The 17060-nt window shown below is 53.4% G+C and overlaps 1 protein-coding gene across 1 annotated transcript in view; it reads left to right on the top strand.

Moving 5' to 3' along the window:
• Positions 1-16664, top strand: part of BAD (BCL2 associated agonist of cell death) — a 118582-nt gene extending 101918 nt beyond the window's left edge. Inside the window, exons 2-5 of the mRNA XM_050757332.1 lie at positions 21-84; positions 351-545; positions 15131-15321; positions 16164-16664. Coding sequence (XP_050613289.1) covers positions 359-545; positions 15131-15321; positions 16164-16289 — 504 coding nt within the window. The 5' untranslated portion in view covers positions 21-84; positions 351-358 and the 3' untranslated portion in view covers positions 16290-16664. The remainder of the gene's footprint in view (positions 1-20; positions 85-350; positions 546-15130; positions 15322-16163) is intronic.
• The last annotated feature ends 396 nt before the right edge of the window (positions 16665-17060 follow it).

The raw sequence follows: 17060 nt of genomic DNA on the forward strand, positions 1-17060 counted from the left end.
TTGCCCAAGCAACTAGGGCCGGGAGCCCGGGGTGCAGGAGGGAGGCGGCAGGCCCGGGTCAGGGGCCTCGAGATCGGGCTTGGGGTGAGACCTGTGCGCCGTCACCACGGGCGGGGCGGGGCCTGGGTAGGGGCCTGGGTCCACCAGGGTTCTGAGGGGAGATTGAGGCCCTGAGCCGACAGCATCAGCTCCCTGCCAGGCCAGACCCAGCAGACAAATGAGGGCCCGGGAGGCCTGGCGGGCCTGGGGGCCCTAGGGTGGGAGAGGGAGCCAAGGGTACCTGCCTCTGCCTTCCAGAGCCACCGTTGGCCCCAGCTGTGCCTTGACTACCTAACATCTTGTCCTCATAGCCCAGAGCATGTTCCAGATCCCAGAGTTTGAGCCTAGTGAGCAGGAAGACTCCAGCTCTGCAGAGAGGGGCCTGGGCCCCAGCCCCGCGGGGGACAGGCCCTCAGACTCCGGCAAGCATCATCGCCAGGCCCCAGGCCTCCTGTGGGACGCCAGTCACCAGCAGGAGCAGCCAACCAGCAGCAGCCATCATGGAGGTAAGTACCCCACCACCTCCACCTGCCGGGTCACCTCACCCCCAGCCCACTGGCTCCCTGCATCCCAGTTGTATCCACGGGCACTGAAGGCTTTGGGTCGGTCCCTAACCTCTCAGAGCCCCAGTTTCCTCTTTTGTAAAACAGAGCAATTAATAACCATCATTGTAGGACTGTTGAGTTAATTAGCAGGAACATATAGGATGCACTTGATTACAGAGCTGGTGCACATTAAAGCTAAAAAATGGTAGCTGCCAGGCATGACGGATCACACCTGTAATCCCAGCACTTTGGGAGGCCAAGGCAGGAGGATCGCTTGAGCCCAGAAGTTCAAAGCCAGCCTGGGTGACTTAGGGAGACTCCATCTCTTAAAATATGTATATATATATATGGCAGCTATTAGTGTGGGGCCAGGACAGAAATTAGTGACAGGCAGGCAGGCAGTGATCCGAAAAGGAAAAGGGGCCTACCTAAGGCCATACCTGCCTGGCATTTCTTTCCTTAGAAGGTGGGGGCTGGAAGACTCCTTGGTGCCCTGCCCCAGGCTACATGCTTTCCCTGGGATTGGGCCTTCCAGCTCCCAGATGTGTTCTTTCTTGCCCCGAGGCTTGCGCCCACAGCAGGCCTGTCCTGGCACAAAGGCCAGGGGCAGGTGACCTCAAGGGGCAGACGGTCCTCCCAGACAGCAGGGCTGTGTGGGGTGGGAAGCACAGGCTCCAAGATGGAAGGATAGACACTGGGGTTCAGTGTCCATTTCTCAGTAGGCTCCACCACCCCTGTGCCCAGCACTGGCCTTGGCACCTGGAACAACAACATATATCTTCTGAACACAAAAACCAGGTCAAGCCAGGTGGGGTGGCCCATGTCTGTAGTCCCAGCAACTCAGGAGGCTGGCTTGAGCCCAGGAATTCAAGACCAACCTGGGCAACATAGCCAGACCCCATCTCTAAAAATAGAAAACTAGGTCATGTCACTCTGGCACTGAAGCTTAAACGACCTCCTTCCCATTTTCAGGATTAAGAAGGCTTAAGAGGCCTCCTTCCCCTCCCTCTCTTACGCACAAACACACACACTCAGTTCTCTCAGATTGGATCCCATAGCTTGCTTTCTTTTTTTGTTGTTGTTGTTTTGTTTGTTTTTTTTGTTTTTGTTTTTGTTTTTGTTTTTTGAGACAGAGTCTCGCTCTGCCGCCCAGGCTGCAGTGCAGTGGCCGGATCTCAGCTCACTGCAAGCTCCGCCTCCCGGGTTCCCGCCATTCTCCTGCCTCAGCCTCCCCAGTAGCTGGGACTACAGGCGCCTGCCACCTCGCCCGGCTAGTTTTTTGTATTTTTTAGTAGAGACGGGGTTTCACCGTGTTAGCCAGGATGGTCTCGATCTCCTGACCTCGTGATCCGCCCGTCTTGGCCTCCCAAAGTGCTGGGATTACAGGCTTGAGCCACCGCACCCGGCCTGTTTTGTTTGTTTTGAGACAGGGTCTCGCTCTATCACCTAGGAGGGAGTACAGAGGTGTGGAGTACAGAGGTGTGGAATACAGAGGTGTGATCTCAGCTCACTGCAGCCTAGAACTTCTGGGCTTAAGCGATCCTCCCACCTTACCCTCCCAAGTAACTGGGAATACAGGTGTGTGGACTACACCTAGTTAATTTATTTTTAACTTTTTCTTTTTTTTTTTTTTTTTTTTTCTGAGACAGAGTCTCACTCTGCCACCCAGGCTGGAGTGCAGTGGTGCAATCTCAGCTCACTGCAACCTCCGCCTCCTGGGTTCCAGCAATTCTCCTGCCTCAGTCTTTCAGGTAGCTGGGACTACAGGCATGTGTCACCATGCCCGGCTAATTTTTTGTATTTTTAGTAGACATAGGGTTTCACCATGTTAGCCAGGGTGGTCTCTATCTCCTGACCTTGTGATCCGCCCGCCTCGGCCTCCCAAGGTGTTGGAATTACAGGCTTGAGCCACCACGCCCGACATTTTTCATGTTTTCATTAGAGACGAGGGCAGGGGCGGGTCTCCTTTTGTTGCCCAGGCAGGTCTCAAACTCCTGGGCTCAAACAATCCTCCTGCCTCAGCCTCCAGAACAGCTGGGACCACAGGTACATGCTGCCACACCAGCTCATTTTTTATTTTTTGTAGAGGTGGGGTCTTGCTTTGTTGCCCAGCCTGGTCTCGAATTCCTGGGCCCAAGCGATCCTCTCATCTTGGCCTCCCAGAGTGTTGGGATTACTGGCGTGAGCCACCATGCTCGGCCTCCACAGCTTTCTTTAACTTTCTGAGCTTGCACTTGGCTGTTTTTCTGCTCACAAGCTCCCCCTGCTTTCTGCCCCCCGCCACACACACTCAGCATTGACTTGTGTCTCAGAGTGAGTGTTCACCATGTGACACAGGTTGTTCCAGTTGCTAGGGGGACCTCGGTGAACCCAAGCATCAGGAATCCTTGCCCTCGTGGAGCTTACATTCTAGTGACGTGGTGGGTCCATAAGCAAACAAGCACAAAAGTGCATCCTATCATGGATGAGAAGATTTGTATGGGGGCAGCATGTAAGAGTTAAGAGAAGCTGGGCGCGGAGGCTTACACCTGTAATTTCAACACTTTGGGAGGCTGAGGCGAGCGGATCACAAGGTCAAGACATGGAGACCAGCCTGGCCAACATGGTGAAACCCCATCTCTACTAAAAATACAAAAATTAGCCAAGCATGGTGGCACGCACCTATAGTCCCAGCTACTCAGGAGGCTGAGGCAGGAGAATCACTTGAACCCGGGAGGCGGAGGTTGCAGTGAGCCAAGATCACACCACTGCACTCCAGCCTGGCAACAGAGTGAGACTCCGTCTCAAAAAAAAAAAAAAAAGAGAGAGTTAAGAGAATCCAGAGTCACGGGGCTGGGGGAGTGATGGTAGCAGAGGTGGTCAACACTCACTTGGTGAGAAGCACCACTGGAACCAAGGCCACAGGGATGATGGGAAGAGAGTTCCAGGCAGAGGGAAGGGCAGGTGCTAAGGCCCTGAGGGCAACACCTGCTCCCAGCTAGGGTGGGCCTAGAGGAGGGGGTTAGGAAAGGGTCTTTGGAGACCTAAAGTTGGAGGTCATTGTAAGGACTCTGACTTTGCCTTTGGGTGAAAACCTGGAAAGGCTTTGAACAGAGGCAGCATGGTCAGATTTAGACATTCAGAGAGTCACCAGGGAGGTGGTGAGAAGTAGCTGGCCTCTGGATTTATTTTTTTTTTATTTTTTTATTTTTTGTTGAGACAGAGTCTCGCTTTGTCGCCCAGACTGGAGTGCAGTGGCCGGATCTCAGCTCACTGCAAGCTCCGCCTCCCGGGTTCACGCCATTCTCCTGCCTCAGCCTCCCTAGTAGCTGGGACTACAGACGCCCGCCACCTCGCCCGGCTAGGTTTTTTTGTATTTTTTAGTAGAGACGGGGTTTCACCGTGTTAGCCAGGATGGTCTCGATCTCCTGACCTTGTGATCCGCCCGTCTCGGCCTCCCAAAGTGCTGGGATTACAGGCTTGAGCCACCGCGCCCGGCCCTGGATTTATTTTTAAAGCAGAACTGGCAGGATCTGCTGATGGACTGGATGTGGGGTGCGAGGGAAAGAAAGGAACCAGGATGATGCCAAGGAATTTTAAAAAAATTATTAGGCTGGGAGCGGTGGCTCACACCTGTAATCCAAGCACTTTGGGAGGCCGAGGCGGGCGGATCACGAGGTCAGGAGATCGAGACCATTCTGGCTAACACGGTGAAACCCTGTCTCTACTAAAAATACAAAAAAAAAAATTAGCCGGGCGTGGTAGTGGGCGCCTATAGTCCCAGTTACTTGGGAGCCTGAGGCAGGAGAATGGCGGGAACCCGGGAGGCGGAGCTTGCAGTGAGCCAAGATCGCACCACTGCACTCCAGCCTGAGACAGAGCGAGACTGTCTCAAAAAAAAAAATTATTGTTGGCTGGGCGCGGTGGCTCATGCCTGTAATCCCAGCACGTCGGGAGGCCGAGGCGGGCAGATCACTTGAGTTCAGGAGTTCAAGAGAGCCTGGCCAACTTGGTGAAACCCTGCCTCTACTACAAAAACACAAATTAGCCAGATGTGGTGGTGGACAACTGTAATCCCAGCTACCTGGAAGGCTGAGGCAGGAGAATCACTTGAACCCAGGAGGTGGAGGTTGCAGTGAGCTGAAATTGTGCCACTGCACTCCAGCCTGGGTGACAGAGCAAGATTCCATCTCAAAAAACAAAAAATAAATAAAAATAAAATAAATTATTATTAATTTTAGAGATAAGGTCTTGCTATGTTGGCCAGGCTGGTCTTGAACTCCTGGCCCCAAGTGATCTTGGCCTCCCAAAGTGCTGGGAGTACAGGCATGAGCCACAGAGCCCAGCCAACACCAAGGAATCTGGCTTGAGCATCCAGTAAGATGAAGTTGCTTTTAATAGAGAAGAAACACTGAAGGGTGGGGAAGGATCTGGAAGCCACCCTAGAGGGTGGGCTAGAGGTGGCTTTTTTTTTTTTTTTTTTTTGGAATGGAGTCTTGCTGGGATTACAGGCATGTGCCACCATGCCCAGCTAATTTTTGTATTTTTATTTTATTTTATTTTATTTTATTTTTTTTTGAGACGGAGTCTCGCTCTGCAGCCCAGGCTGGAGTGCAGTGGCCGGATCTCAGCTCACTGCAAGCTCCGCCTCCCGGGTTCACGCCATTCTCCGGCCTCAGCCTCCCGAGTAGCTGGGACTACAGGCACCCGCCACCTCGCCCGGCTAGTTTTTTTTTTGTATTTCTTAGTAGAGACGGGGTTTCACCGTGTTATCCAGGATGGTCTCGATCTCCTGACCTCGTGATCCACCCGTCTCGGCCTCCCAAAGTGCTGGGATTACAGGCTTGAGCCACCGCGCCCGGCCTAATTTTTGTATTTTTAGTAGAGACAGGGTTTCACCATGTTGACCAGGCTGGTCTCGAACTCCTGACCTCGTGATCCACCTGCCTCGGCCTCCCAAAGTGCTGGGATTACAGGCATGAGCCACCACACCCGGCCACTAGAGGTGGATTTTAAGCATCTGGTGGGATTTTTAGCAGGGTGCTAGTGGGAGCTGGCCGGGAGTTAGAGTCAATCAGAGTCATGCTTGTCTCAGCCCAGTTAGGGGTAGGGGCTTCAAGTGTGTGCAAAGGAAGGAAGGGTAGGTGTGGGGTCCAAGCTGGCTGAGCTTCAGGGAAAGTAGCAAGCCCTGGGAAGCCGCAGCATGGTTGGAGTTGGGGTCCCAGGGGTATGATCCACACAGGTCGGGTCAGCTGGTGGGAAGCTTGGGATGGAGTTATTTGATGGTGACAAAGCCTAGGTTATGTCCCTGGGAATGAGTCTGAGGGGAGAGTGGGACAAGATCATGATAGAAGGAGTAGCAAGGTACAGAAAGGAGATGGGGTGCTGGTGGAGTGGCAGAAGACAGGAGTAACATTCTGCACTGGCCAGGGACTTGACCCAGGAGCAGGGCATGGGAGGGGCCTGCAAGGTAATAAGGAGCAAAGCGGGCGACACCTCCCCCCACCCCCAGCTGCAGACCCGCAGGAAAGAGGGCTGCGGGAGAAGACAGCTGCTAGGTGAGGACAGAGCTGGATTTCTGAACCTTTTGATGTAGTTTTCAGTGTCTCCAAAGCAAGTGATTTCCCAAAAGAGATCAGCAAGTGCCAGTGCCCTTCCAGAGCCACGGGGCGTCTGCCCCTCTACCTGCGCAGAGCAGCTCACACTTGGTTCGGTCACTCTTCACAGCCCCTGCCACCAGGCCCCTGCTGGAGGCTAAGGTGCCCCAGGGCAGGGACCGCAGCCACCTTGTGCTGTGACAGCCCACACAGCCCAGTGTCTGAAACAGGTGTGGACAGTGGAGAGACAGAGAGAAGCAGCCCAGTGCTAGCCCTTGGGCCAGACTGCAGGTTCAAATGTGGCTCTGCCCTTCCTAGCAGGTTGAGCTTGAGCAGGTTAATGAACTCCATCTACCTGAGTTTCCTCATCTGTAAGCGGGAATAGAACTAGTCCAACCTCGCAGGGGTATAGCAAGGACCTGATGAGTTAATACAGGAAAAGTGCTTGGAAACAGTGCCTGGCACAGAGGAGGGGCTAAGTGTTTGCTGCTCTTATTATTAGTACTGACATTGTTATTAATTTATGTATATATTTTTTTATATATATATTTATATATATGTAAATATATATATAATTTTTTTTCCCCCAAGATGGAGTCTCGCTCTGTTGCCCAGGCTGGAGTGCAGTGGTGCAATCTCGCCTCACAGCAACGTCTACCTTCCAGGTTCAGGTGATTTTCTTGCCTCAGCCTCCCGAGTAGCTGAGACTACAGGCGCACACCACCACACCCAGCTAATTTTTTTGTATATTTTATTAGAGATGAGGTTTTGCCACGTTGGCCAGGCTGGTGTCTCACTCCTGACCTCAACTGATCCTCCTGCTTTGGCCTCCCAAAGTGCTGGAATTACAGGCTTGAGCCATCGCACCCGGCCCAGTATTTTATATATTTATAAAGCCTTGAATTTCTGGGCTCCAGCCATCCTCACACCTCAGCTTCCTAAGTAGCTGGGACTACAGGTGCACGCCACCATGCCTGGCTAATTTTTTATTTTAATTTTTGTAGAAACAAGGGTCTTTCTGTGTTGCTCAGGCTGGTCTCAAACTCCTGGCCTCAAGCAGTCCTTTTGCCTTGGCCTCCCAAAGTGTTGGGATTACAGGCATGAGCCAACACATTGGGCCTACATTTTAAAATTGTGGACAAAAATCCAAAGAACTATATTTTGTAACATGTGAACATTCTATGAAATTCAAATTTCCAGATCCCTAAAGAAAGTGTTAGTGGAACACAGCAAGGTGCAGTGTATTCATTTACACATTGATTATGGTTTCTTTTCAGCTCTGGCCACAAAGCTGAGTGGTTGTCACAGAGACCATGTGGCCCACTGAACCCCCTTTATAGAAAACATTTCCGGCCGGGCGCGGTGGCTCACGCCTGTAATCCCAGCACTTTGGGAGGCCGAGATGGGCGGATCACGAGGTCAGGAGATCGAGACCATTCTGACTAACATGGTGAAACCCCGTCTCTACTAAAAATACAAAAATTAGCCGGGCGCGGTGGCGGGCGCCTGTAGTCCCAGCCACACGGGAGGCTGAGGCAGGAGAATGGCATGAACCCGGGAGGCGGAGCTTGCAGTGAGTGGAGATCGCGCCACTGCACTCCAGCCTGGGAGACAGAGCGAGACTCCGTCTCAAAAAAAAAAAAAAAAAAAAAAAAAAAAAAAAAACATTTCCAGCTAACGGGAAAAGGGAAAAGAAAGTGAACAAACATTTACCAGCCGGCCTTAGTAGCTCATGCCTGTAATCCCAGCACTTCGGGAGGCCGAGGCAGGAGGATCACTTGAGCTCAGGAGTTCAAGACCAGCCTGGGAAAGATGGCAAGACCCTGTCTCTAAAAATTTTTTTTTTTTTTTTTTTTTTTTTTTTTTTTTTTTTTTTTTTTTTTTTTTGAGGCGGAATCTCGCTCTGTCACCCAGGCTAGAGTGCAGTGGCCGGATCTCGGCTCACTGCAAGCTCTGCCTCCCGGGTTCACGCCATTCTCCTGCCTCAGCCTCCCGAGTAGCTGGGACTACAGGCGCCCGCCACCTCGCCCGGCTAGTTTTTTGTATATTTTTTAGTAGAGACGGGGTTTCACTGTGTTAGCCAGGATGGTCTCGATCTCCTGACCTCATGATCCGCCCATCTCGGCCTCCCAAAGTGCTGGGATTATAGGCTTGAGCCACCGCGCCCGGCCAAAAATTTTTTTAAATTAAAAAATTAGCTGGGCATGGTGGTGCCTGTAGTCCAAGCTACTCGGGAGGCTGAGGTGGGAAGATTAATTGAGCTTAGGATTTTGAGGCTGCAGTGAGCTGAGATCGTGCCACTGTACTCCAGACTGGGTGACAGAGACCCTGTCACTGTTTTTTAAAAAGAAAAAGGAAACATTTGCCAACTTTAGAGTGCTTTCTGATTTTATCAGCTCTGAGCAAGACTGGGGATTGTTCTCTGCAGGCCTGAAGGGGCTTCTGTCCTGGAAGGCTAACGTCAAGGCCGAAGCCTGCAGGTGCCAGAGGCTGACAGGCTGCAAGTGTCTGCCCAGGGTGGGGTGGCAGCACTGGCCACCGTGACGTCAGCCTCCCCCAGCAGCAGATTGTGTGTGGTCGGTATGTGGTTGGGGCAGGATCCAAACCCAGCCCTGCCTGATGGCAGAGCTTGACTGCTCCAAACGGTCTAGAACACCACTGTTTTAATTAAGTGTGCAATTCAGCGTGCAAGAGTGTTGTAATTAAGTGTGCCCCTGTTTCCTCATCTGTAAAACAGGGAGAGCTTGGTATTCTCCTTCTTGGGAATCTGAGGACTCTGAAAATCCCAGTGCAAGGATGCTCGCGGAAGCATCAGCACGGATGTCTGCCCCAGCCACTGACTCAGAAGCCCAACACGCAGAGAATGTAAAGCTGAAGGTGCCATGCTGGGGCCTGGGGCACTTCTAGCCACAGCCACCATCCCCCGCTTCCACACCCCAGCCCCGGGCCAGGCTCTAGACGGATGGCAAGAGTGGGCAGGCCTGGGCACCCACCCACGCTCGCACCCAAGGAGGAGCCACACCCCCTTCCTTCCCCAGAGGAGGGAGAGGCTGGCCCAGGCCCTGCCCCAGCCCTCCCCTTCCCCCAGGGAATTCACAGGGTTTTTTTCCCCGTAAATAGGACACTTTTTAAAAATTCAGTTTAGGGCTGGGCATGGTGGCTCAGGCCTGTAATCCCAGCACTTTGGGGGGCCGAGGCACATGAATCACCTGAGGTCAGGAGTTCAAGACCAGCCCCACCAACATGGTGAAACCCCGTCTCTACTAAAAATACAAAAATTACCCAGGCATGGTGGCAGGCGCCTGTAATCCCAGCTACTCAGGAGGCTGAGGCAGGAGAATCATTTGAACCCGGTGAGCAGGGGTTGCAGTGAGCCAAGATCACATCACTGCACTCTAGCCTGGGTGACAAAGCAAGATTCCCTCTAAAGAAAAAATACGGCCGGGCGCGGTGGCTCAAGCCTGTAATCCCAGCACTTTGGGAGGCTGAGACGGGCGGATCACGAGGTCAGGAGTTCGAGACCATCCTGGCTAACACGGTGAAACCCCGTCTCTACTAAAAAATACAAAAAACTAGCCGGGCGAGGTGGTGGGCGCCTGTAGTCCCGGCTACTCGGGAGGCTGAGGCAGGAGAATGGCGTAAAAACCCGGGAGGCGGAGCTTGCAGTGAGCTGAGATCCGGCCACTGCACTCCACCCTGGGTGACATAGCGAGACTCCGTCTCAAAAAAAAAAAAAAAAAAAAAAAGAAAAAATACATACATATATATACACACACACACACACAAATATATATACACACACACATATATACACACACAAATATATATATATATTTGTACTTACATGTATATAATTCAATTTACACAAATGGGTGTCATCTTGATAACAACTGGCTTGGCATTGCTAAGTCCACGAATTTGGTGAGAAACTCCCACCCCATAGGACAGGCTCCCGGCAGAACTGGTGCTAGCAGAACGCCCAAGGGAGCCTTCCCCAGCCTAGGCCTCCAAGGCAGCCCACGGTACAGCTGAGAGGAGCCTGGGGCATGACAGCCAAGCACACAGCCCCTGAAGCCACATTGGTTGGGTTGGGATCCCAGCTCTGCTACCTACTAGCTCTGTGACCTTGGGCAAGTTACTTAGGCTCTCTGCCTTAGTTTCTTCCTCTGTAAAGTGGCAACCATGAGGAGCCTCCCTGATAGGGTGTGGCGAGGATCAAATGAATGAATACACAGGGAGGCTTCCGACCATCCACCGCACCTGGCCAGTGTCTTCTGCTTGTTCTGATCCCTGGGCAAGGGGAGGTGCCCAGGCCAAGTGCCTGGGTGCAAGTCACTCACCTTCCACCTGTGGGGCCTTGTGTCCGGCAAGCGCAGTGGTCCTGTGGCCCCACTCAGAGCTAGTGGAGGAGAACAGCTGCTGTTTCCTGCGTATTTAGGTGGCTAAGCAGGCTGTCCCAGTCACATGGCCTCAGGCAAGTTCCTAACCTCTGCCTCTGTTTCCTCATCTATACAATGGGGAGAGCTGGGTATTCCCCTCGCTGGGACTCTCAGAGGCCTCAAGCTGTGAGGGGCAGGTGGGGGCTCTCCTGCTCTCATTTGTTGTCACGGTGGTCCTGGCAGATAGGGAACTGCCTCCATTTCACAGAAGACACTGGGGCCCCAAAGGGTTGGAGAATGGGCCAAGGTCAGAGCAGGAATTTGACCAGGGCCCAGCCCACCTAGCTGACCCCTGCTCCACATCCACCGCCCCACAGAACTGGAAATTACTCTGCAGACAGGCCTGTTCCGTCAGTGTCCCTTCTGTTCCTGGCTCTCCTGCCCCTATCCAAAATCCTTCAGCCTTCCAAAGTGCTGAGATTACAGGCATGAGCCGCCACATCCAGCTCTCATCTGTCATCTTTACTCCTGACCTAGTATGCCTCTCCCTACTGCCACCTCACTCCTCTAGGGGCTTAAGGAATCCCCACCTGACCTGGGGGCAGCTCCGGGCTTTGGTGATGCTCAGAATGGCCAGGCACTCTGATCACACCTTATCTTACCCTAGGCCTTTCCGGATTCCATCCTCTTGTTCCCTTCCTTGCTTTTTTTGTTGTTGTTGTTGAGACAAAGTCTCACTGTGACTCCCAGGCTAGAATGCAATGGCGAGATCTCAGCTCACTGCAACCTCTGCCTCCCAGGTTCAAGCGATTCTTGTGCCTCAACCTCCCTAGTAGCTGGGAATATAGGCCCACGCCACCATGCCTGGCTAATTTCTTTTTTTCTTTTTTTTTTTTTGAAACAGAGTCTTGCTCTGCCACCCAGGCTGGAGTGCAGTGGTACAATCTCAGCTCACTGCAACCTCTGCCTCCCAGGTTCAAGTGATTCTCCTGCCTCAGCCTCCTAAGTAGCTGGGATTACAGGCTCACGCCACCACACCCGGCTTATTTTTGTATTTTTAATAGAGACGGGGTTTCACCATGTTGGTCAGGCTGGTCTTGAACTCCTGACCTCGTGATCCACCTGCCTCAGGCTCCCAAAGTGCTGGGATTACAGGCGTGAGCCACCACGCCCGGCCTTTTTTTTTTTTTTTTTTTTATATTTTTTAGTAGAAATGGGGTTTTACCATGTTGGTCAGGCTGATCTCGAACTCCTGGCCTCAAGTGATCCACCTGCCTCAGCCTCCCAAACTGTTGGGATTACTGGCGTGAGCCACTACACCCACTTGCTTGCTTTCTTTTTCTTTTTCTTTTTTTTTTTTGGCGATGGAGTTTCACTCTTGTTGCCCAGGCTGGAGTGCAGTGGCTCGATCTCGGATCACTGCAAGCTCCGCCTCCCGAGTTCACACTATTCTCCTGCCTCGGCCTCCCAAGTAGCTGGGACTACAGGCGCCCGCCACCAAGCCCAGCTAATTTTTTTGTTTGTTTGTTTGTTTTTTGTTTTTTGTTTTTGAGACGGAGTTTCACTCTTGTTGCCCAGGCTGGAGTGCAATGGCACGATCTCGGCTCACCACAACCTCCGCCTCCCAGGTTCAAGCGATTCTCCTGCCTCAGCCTCCCTAGTAGCTGGGATTATAGTCATGTGCCACCACCAGCCAATTTTGTATTTTTAGTAAAGACAGGGTTTCTCCATGTTGGTTAGGCTGGTCTCGAACTCCCGACCTCAGGTGATCCACCCACCTCAGCCTCCCAAAGTGCTGGGATTACAGGCGTGAACCACCGTACCCGGCCAATTTTTTTGTATTTTTAGTAGAGATGGGGTTTCGCCGTGTTAGCTAGGATGGTCTCGATCTCCTGACCTTGTGATACACCCGCCTCGGCCTCCCAAAGTGCTGGGATTAAACACGTGAGCCACTGCGCCCAGCCGCCTACCTGCTTTCTTAGTCATGTGTCTCATTTATGTGTCCTAGCTGGGACCCCTGGAGGCCCTGCACTGGCCCACAGGTCCTCTGAGGGGAGAAGAGACATTCTGATGGTTATCCCCCGCTTTCAGTTCCTGGCCTGTAATTTACCATCTCCAAAGAGCCTCCCTGACAGACATACTTTTCCATAAACACCAAGTATGTTCCCTACCTGCCTCTATTTTTTTTTTTTTTTTTGAGACGGGTGCAGTGGCGTGATCTCGGCTTACTGTAACCTCTGCTGCCCAGGTTCAAGCGATTCTCCTGCCTCAGCCTCCTGAGTAGCTGGGATTACAGGCACCTGCCACCCCGCCTGGCTAATTTTTTTGTATCTTTAGTAGAGATGGGGTTTACCATCTTGGTCAGGCTGGTCTTGAACTCCTGACCTCGTGATCCCCCCACCTCGGTCTCCCAAAGTGTTGGGATTACAGGCATGAGCTGCCGCGCCCAGCCCCCCACCTGCTTCTCACTCTATCATTGTGCTCTGAGTGTTTGCTCCAGGGCGTGGTTCCAAGTCTTTATCAGTCTGGGTAGAAGAGTAGAGTTGGCAGCAGTCGGGAGATGGCATGGAGCACAGTTCAAACACAGTTCAAACAGTAGGCGGGCCTCTGAATAATAACCCATAGTGTATTTGCGGCCTACAAAGCACTTTCTTTTTTCTTTTGTCATTATTATTATTATTATTATTATTATTAGAGACAGAGTCTCGCTTTGCCGCCCAGGCTGTAGTGCAGTGGCACAATCTCGGCTCACTGCAACCTCTACCTGCTGGGTTCAAGCGATTCTCCTGCTTCAGCCTCCTGTGGAGCTGGGACTACAGGCGTGAACCACCACACCTAACTAATTTTTGTATTTTTAGTAGAGACAGGATTTCACCAGTTTGAGGCCAGGATGGTCTCGAACTCCTGACCTCAGGTGATCCACCTGCCTTGGCCTCCCAAAGTGCTCAGATTACTGGCATGAGCCACTGCCCATCTGGCCTTCTTTTATTATTATTTATTTATTTATTTATTTATTTATTTAGAGACAGAGTCTCGCTCTGTCGCCCAGGCTGGAGTGCAGTGGCGCGATCTCCGCTCACTGCAAGCTCCACCTCCAGGGTTCACGCCATTCTCCTGCCTCAGTCTCCCGCATAGCTGGGACTACAGGCACCCACCACTATGCTCAGCTAATTTTTTGTTTTGCTTTGTTTTTTTGTTTTTAGTAGAGAATGGGGTTTCACCATGTTAGCCAGGGTGGTTTTGATCTGACCTTGTGATCCGCCCACCTCGACCTCCCAAAGTGCTGGGATTACAGGCGTGAGCCACCACACCCGGCCTATAATTTTTTTAAATTAGTAGAGATGGGGTTTTGCGATGTTGCCTAGGCTGGTCTCAAAACTCCTGAACTCAAGCAATCTGCCTGCCTCGGCCTCCCAAAGTGCTGGGATTACAGGTATGAGGAATCACACCCAGCCACAAAGCACTTTCACATTTTTTTATTTTATGTGACCTTTACACAATCACTGGGAGTCAGGGCTAGGATTATCCCCTCATAAAGGTGAGGACACAGGCTCAGAGAGTCAAAGGCTGAATAGACAAGGGGAGAGACACAGAGCTCCACTGATAATCACTGGACTCTGGATTCCACCAAGCCTTTGGAACCTTCCAGCCTCAGGCCTCCACAGCTTCACAGAAACTGGGCAAGTCTTAACTCTCTAAGCTTCTGTCTTCTCACCTAAGCATGTTTAGTACTCACCTCCCAGGGTGGTTAGGAGGATAATGAGGGAATGTCTTGGCCTACACATAAGTGCACCATCAATGGTACCTAAAAACGTCAACAGTTCCAGACACTGTCTCCAAAGAAGGCTCTGGGGGGGATGCAGACATGTAGCGGACAGGTTCTTGTTCTCCAGGGGCTTTGCAGGTCCCTTGCAGAGGCAGCGTTCAATCCTGCCAGCTGTGGCAGGACACTTTCCTGTCCAAGGGATTGGCTTCCGCTGATGTAGAATAGACACAATGAAATAGCTACCAACCCAGGGCTTGCCACGAAGCCCCATGAAGGTGTTGCACTAATAATATGCCTTTCTTTTTTTTTTTTTTTTTTCTTCTGAGACAGATTCTTACTCTGTCACCCAGGCTGGAGTGCAGTGGCACGATCTCAGCTCACTGCAACCTCTGCCTCCTGGGCTCAAGCGATTCTCCTGCCTCAGCCTCCCAAGTAGCTGGGACTACAGGCGTGCGCCACTATGCCCAGCTAATTTTTGTGTTTTGAGTAGTGACGGGGTTTCACCATGTTGGCCGGATGGTCTCGATCCCCTGACCTCGTGATGTAACTAGTATTTCTTATGCCCTTATTTTGTGCCGGGCACAGGGCCTCACCCATTATTGGCACTCAGTAAGGATTCGTGGGATTAATGAAAAGTTAACCTGAATCTTCAACAAAGGCCCCAGAGCTTCCCTGGAACGGACTGGGGCTCCGAGAGGTGGACTGTGATGCGCCCCTGGAAGACCTACGAGTGGGCCTGCAGAGCTGATGGGGAGGGTTCAGGCAGGGCCAGGGACTTAGAGGAGCTGAGATTAACGTCACCCCCTACCCACTGACCCTCTCCAGGCGCTGGGGCTATGGAGACCCGGAGTCGCCACAGCTCCTACCCCGCGGGGACGGAGGAGGACGAAGGGATGGAGGAGGAGCCCAGCCCCTTTCGGGGCCGCTCGCGCTCCGCGCCCCCCAACCTCTGGGCAGCACAGCGTTATGGCCGCGAGCTCCGGAGGATGAGTGACGAGTTTGTGGACTCCTTTAAGGTGAGCGCCGGACCCCCGCGTGCCAGGACCTGCAGTCCCAGGCCGCCCCGCGCCGGTCTGTCCCTTCCGTGTCCCAAGGCACGTCCGGATCTGATGTCCCACGATCCCTCCCCAACGCCGTCCTGCCCCTTCCTAGCTCCATAGCATTATGGGATTTGTAGTCACAAGACCTCCCTCTAACCCCCCACCCCCCCCACTCTTCCGTTCCAAGTCCCAGAATTCCCCCCTCCTGGTGGTTGGATGTGGGGGGCGGGGTGTGTGTGTGTGTGTGTGTGTGTCACAGGGCATGCTGGGACGTGTAGTCTAGCTCCCACTCCAGGCCAAAGCTCTTGGATTCCCCGAATTCTTGGAAGACTAGGCATGCTGGTATTTGTGCTCCTTGCTGGCACCTGTGCGCTCTGTCACCCAGGCTGGAGTGCAGTGGTGCGATGACGCCTCATCGCATCCTGGAACTCCTGGCCTCAAAGGATCCTCCCGCCTCAACCTCCCAAAGTGCTGGGATTACAGGCGCTCACCACCACTCCCGGCCTTTTGATTCTTGAATTGCGGTCCCATCTTCTGGGTGCTAGGTCTCCAGCTCTGGCCTTTCCATTTAGGGCCCTAGGCATCCTCTCTTCCCGTCCCCGGCACGGAGTTCCTGGGATCTAACCAGTTCCCATTCCTGGGGGCCCGTGCGTCCTCCCGAGCGTCCCTGACCACCCGGCGTGGAGCCTCCTGGGAGTTGTGGCCTTCATTATCTCCCCCCGATCTCAGTTAGAGGAAGGCTCACGGAAGTGGAGAGCCTGGCACCAGCTGCCATGGTAATCTAACTCATGTAACTCTTTTCTCCCACAACCCGGAAGGGACTTCCTCGCCCGAAGAGCGCGGGCACAGCGACGCAGATGCGGCAAAGCTCCAGCTGGACGCGAGTCTTCCAGTCCTGGTGGGATCGGAACTTGGGCAGGGGAAGCTCCGCACCCTCCCAGTGACCTTCGCTCCACGCCCGGAAACTCTACCCGCTCTCACTGTCCTGGTCGGCCATCTTGGATATGGGCGGAAGTGCTTCCCTCAGGCCTTATGCAAAAGAGGATCCGTGCTGCCTCTTTCGGTGGGAGGGCTGACCCAGATTCCCTTCCGGTGCATGTGAAGCCGCCGAAGGCTTGGTCCCATCGGAAGTTTTGGGTTTTCCGCCCATAGCCGCCAGAAGTGGCTCGTGGCCCCGCCCTCCGGCTCCGGGCTACCCCCCCAAGTGCCTGCGCCAAGTCGTGAACCAGGCTTAACCGTTGCGTCACCCGGACCCGAGTCCCCGCGATGTCCCGCGGGCCGCGCTCACTACTAAATGTTAATAAAGCCCGCGTCTGTGCCGCCGAGCCTTTTCTGTGCGTCGACTGGGGCTCCGCAGGCCGGGTAGTGCTCTCACGGATACTTTCAAAAGAGGCCGCTGTCTTACGAGGGATATAGGCTTTGCCTGACATCCGCGACAGAGACGGAAGGGGTCGCGGCGGCTCGCGGGCCAGGGCTGTGAGGCCCAGGTCCAAGTCTCCAGCACGCGCATTGGGACCGCAGCGCTGCCGGCCGCCGAATCTCGCGCTTTGTAAACCGCGCCGCGGCCCCCCAGGGAGGGTCACTTGCTCCTATTTGGGTCAGCCCTTATGGGACTGACCTAGCTGGGTCAGCTGCTGTATGGCCGGCCCGGGGGCCTGGCAGACCGCGCGGGGCGGGAGGGAGCGGCGGAGCCAGGCTGGCAGCAGCCCGGTCGC

This window comes from Macaca thibetana, chromosome 14 (genome assembly GCF_024542745.1).
Source record: "Macaca thibetana thibetana isolate TM-01 chromosome 14, ASM2454274v1, whole genome shotgun sequence".
Lineage (NCBI taxonomy): Eukaryota > Metazoa > Chordata > Mammalia > Primates > Cercopithecidae > Macaca > Macaca thibetana.